The sequence below is a fragment of the Rhea pennata genome, chromosome 1, assembly GCF_028389875.1.
Source record: "Rhea pennata isolate bPtePen1 chromosome 1, bPtePen1.pri, whole genome shotgun sequence".
Lineage (NCBI taxonomy): Eukaryota > Metazoa > Chordata > Aves > Rheiformes > Rheidae > Rhea > Rhea pennata.
This window is the reverse complement of record NC_084663.1, coordinates 216,002,999-216,006,282: the sequence shown is the minus strand read 5'-3', so window position 1 is coordinate 216,006,282 and position 3,284 is coordinate 216,002,999. Positions and strand designations below refer to the sequence as shown.

At 71.7% G+C, this 3,284-nt stretch overlaps 1 protein-coding gene across 1 annotated transcript; it reads left to right on the top strand.

Moving 5' to 3' along the window:
- Positions 1-2,917, top strand: CHRNA10 (cholinergic receptor nicotinic alpha 10 subunit). The gene is made up of 5 exons (XM_062567513.1): positions 1-70; positions 341-486; positions 1,397-1,551; positions 1,676-2,208; positions 2,430-2,917. The coding sequence occupies exons 1-5, from the start codon at positions 1-3 to the stop codon at positions 2,915-2,917; spliced, it is 1,392 nt and encodes a 463-aa protein (XP_062423497.1).
- The last annotated feature ends 367 nt before the right edge of the window (positions 2,918-3,284 follow it).

Genomic DNA, 3,284 nt, shown 5'->3' with positions numbered 1-3,284 from the left:
ATGGCGCCCGGCGCCCGGCTGCCCGGCTGGCTGCTGGCGCTCTGCGCCGCGGGCGCCCTCCTGGCCCCAGGTAAGCGCCCGCCGCCGGGACTTCCCCGCGTGGCTTCGCCGCGGAAAAGGGGCCCCGCTGCCCCCGGGGGCGGTTTGCAATTCGCCCGGGTGTGCCGCGCTGCCGGGGGCGGCAAGCCGCTGCCTCCGCGGTAAGGGAATCTTGCAAGACGCCGGGGAAACGCGATGCGTCTCATGAAAACTGCGGCGCGGGGACGGGGACGGGGACGGGGACGGGGCCCTGCTGCCGCCCGGCGCTGCCCGGCGCTGCCCGGTGCACGTGCCCCCCCAGGCTGCCGGGGCGCCCAGGGCAAGCTCGCCTACAAGCTGCTCCGCGACCTCTTCGCCAACTACTCCAGCGCCCTGCGCCCCGTGGAGGACACGGACCGGGCGCTGAACGTCACCCTGCAGGTCACCCTCTCGCAGATCATCGACATGGTGAGCGGCCGCCCGGTGCGACCCGAATCCCCGCACCGGCCGCGTCTCCGCCCCGGCGGTCGGTGCCGCTCGGCCCGGGGCAATGCCGGGCTCCGGCCCGCAGAGCCAGCACCGTCCCCCGGACGGCAGCTCGCCCCCCACCCTGAACCGGCTCAGACCCCTGGAACCAGCTCAGACCCCCCAAAACCAGCTCAGACTCCCCAAAATGAGCTCAGACTCCTGAAAACATCCTAGACCCCCGGAAACCAGCTCAGACCCCTTGGAAATCAGCTTTGATCCCCCCCCCAAAGCAGCTCAGACTGCCCAAAATGAGTTCAGACCCCCCAAAAGCATCCTAGACCCCTGGAAACCAGCTCAGACTCCCCCAAAACCAGCTCAGACCCCCTGAAACCAGCTCAGAGCCCTGAAACCAGCTCAGACTCCCCAAAAGCAGCTCAGATCCCCCCCCTCCCCCGCCGCCCCCAACCAGCTCAGACCCCTTGGAAATCAGCTCTGATCCCCCCCCCCAAAGCAGCTCAGACTCCCCAAAATGAGCTCAGACCCCCCAAAAGCATCCTAGACCCCTGAAAACCAGCTCAGACTCCCCCAAAACCAGCTCAGAGCCCTGAAACCAGCTCAGACTCCCCAAAAGCAGCTCAGATCCCCCCCCACCGCCCCCAACCAGCTCAGACCCCTGAAACCAGCTCAGACACTTCCAACCTCTGGAAACCAACTCAGACCCTCTGAACCAGTTCAGACCCCCCAGAAGCAGCTCAGCGCCGTGCAACCAGCTGAGCCCCGCTCGCCCCCGTGAAGCCAACGCAACCCCCCCAACCCGCTCAGTCCCCCGCAGCCGGGGCCGAGCGGCCCCGGGGCGGGGGCCGGCGCCGTGCCGCGTGCCCGGCGCCCACCCGCTCCCCCGGCACGCCAGGACGAGAGGAACCAGGTGCTCACCGCCTACCTGTGGGTGCGCCAGGCCTGGCTCGACGCCTTCCTCACCTGGGACAAGGACGCCTACGACGGCATCGACAGCATCCGCATCCCCAGCAGCTACGTCTGGCGGCCGGACATCGTCCTCTACAACAAGTGGGTGCAGGAAGCGGCGCCGGCGCCGGGGTGCCGCTGCCGGCGGGGTGCCGGGTGGTGGGGCTGTGCCCTGCTCTCCGTGCACGGCCGCTCCTGCCCCACTGCTGCTTTCCTGCTCCCCCAGAGCGGACGACCAGCTCAGCGGCTCCATGGAGACCAACGTGGTGCTCCGCTCCGACGGGCAGATCATGTGGGACTCGCCGGCCATCACCAAGAGCTCCTGCAAGGTGGACGTCTCCTTCTTCCCCTTCGACGGGCAGCAGTGCCGCCTGACCTTCGGGTCCTGGACCTACAACGGGAACCAGATCGACCTCCACAACCGGCTGGACACGGGCGACCTGACGGACTTCGTGGAGAACGTGGAGTGGGAGGTGCTGGGCATGCCGGCCACGAGGAACGTCATCACCTACGGCTGCTGCTCGGAGCCCTACCCCGACGTCACCTACACGCTGCTCCTCAAGAGACGCGCCTCCTTCTACATCTTCAACCTGCTCCTGCCCTGCATCATGATCTCCTTCCTCGCCCCGCTCGGCTTCTACCTCCCGGCCGACTCGGGCGAGAAGGTCTCGCTGGGGGTGACGGTGCTGCTGGCCCTCACTGTCTTCCAGCTGCTGGTGGCGGAGAGCATGCCGCCGTCGGAGAGCGTGCCGCTCATCGGTGAGCACCGCCGGCCCCGTCTCGGCGCCCCGGTGCTGAGCGGGGCCCCGGGCGCTCGTCCGCGTCCCGGCATGGTGGAGGGCTCGGCCGGGGGCGCAAGGCTGTCGGGGCAGCTGGCCCTGCAGAGGGGCTGCGCGTTGGTGGCTGCTGGGGGGTGGGCGGGGGGTGGACCCCGGTGCCCCGGCTCCGCCGGCGCGTCACGGCTCACGCCTGCCTTGCAGGGAAGTACTACATCGCCACCATGACCATGATCACGGCCTCCACCGCACTCACCATCTTCATCATGAACATCCACCACTGCGGCCCGGGGGCCCAGCCCGTGCCCGCCTGGGCCAGGAAGCTCATCCTGCACCACATGGCCCGGGTCCTGCTCGTCCGCGAGGTGGGCGAGAGCTGCAGGAGCCCCCGGCCGCGCCGCGCGGCGGGCGGGAGGCCCGGCGAGGAGGAGCGCCGCGGGCCGGCGGCGGGCCGGGCGGCGGGGAGCCCCGGGGCGGGCGGGGGGCTGGCGGGGGGCCGGCGGCCGTGCGGCCTCGGCGGCCTCCTGAGGGACGTCGGCTACATCGCCGGGTGCTTCCGGGCCCAGCGGGCGGCCCAGCGCCGCGCCGGCGAGTGGAAGAAGGTGGCCAAGGTGATGGACCGCTGCTTCATGTGGGTCTTCTTCGCCATGGTCGTCCTCATGAGCGCGCTGACCGCGGGCAAAGCCGCCTGAGGGCCCGGCGGGACGGGGGGGACGGGGCGGGACGGGGAGGGACGGGGAGGGACGGGGCGGCCGAGCGGGGCGGGACGGGGCTGGACGGGGCGGGACGGGGAGGGACGGGGAGGGACGGGGTGGTAGGGGACTGGGCGGGACAGAACGGGACGGGGCGGCCGAGCGGGGCGGGACGGGGCTGGACGGGGCTGGACGGGGAGGGACGGGGAGGGACGGGGTGGTAGGGGACTGGGCGGGACAGAACGGGACGGGGCGGACAAGCGGGGCGGGACGGGGCTAGACGGGGAGGGACGGGGAGGGACGGGGAGGGAGGGGACGGGGCGGCCGAGCGGGCCGGGCCGGGCCGGGCCGGGCCGGGCCGCGGGGC

Coding starts and splice junctions, on each gene's coding strand:
- CHRNA10 (XM_062567513.1), top strand. CDS start 1: ATGGCGCCCGGCGCCCGGCTGCCCGGCTGGCTGCTGGCGCTCTGCGCC. Junction 71..340: donor GGGCGCCCTCCTGGCCCCAG/GTAAGCGCCCGC, acceptor GTGCCCCCCCAG/GCTGCCGGGGCGCCCAGGGC. Junction 487..1,396: donor TCTCGCAGATCATCGACATG/GTGAGCGGCCGC, acceptor CCGGCACGCCAG/GACGAGAGGAACCAGGTGCT.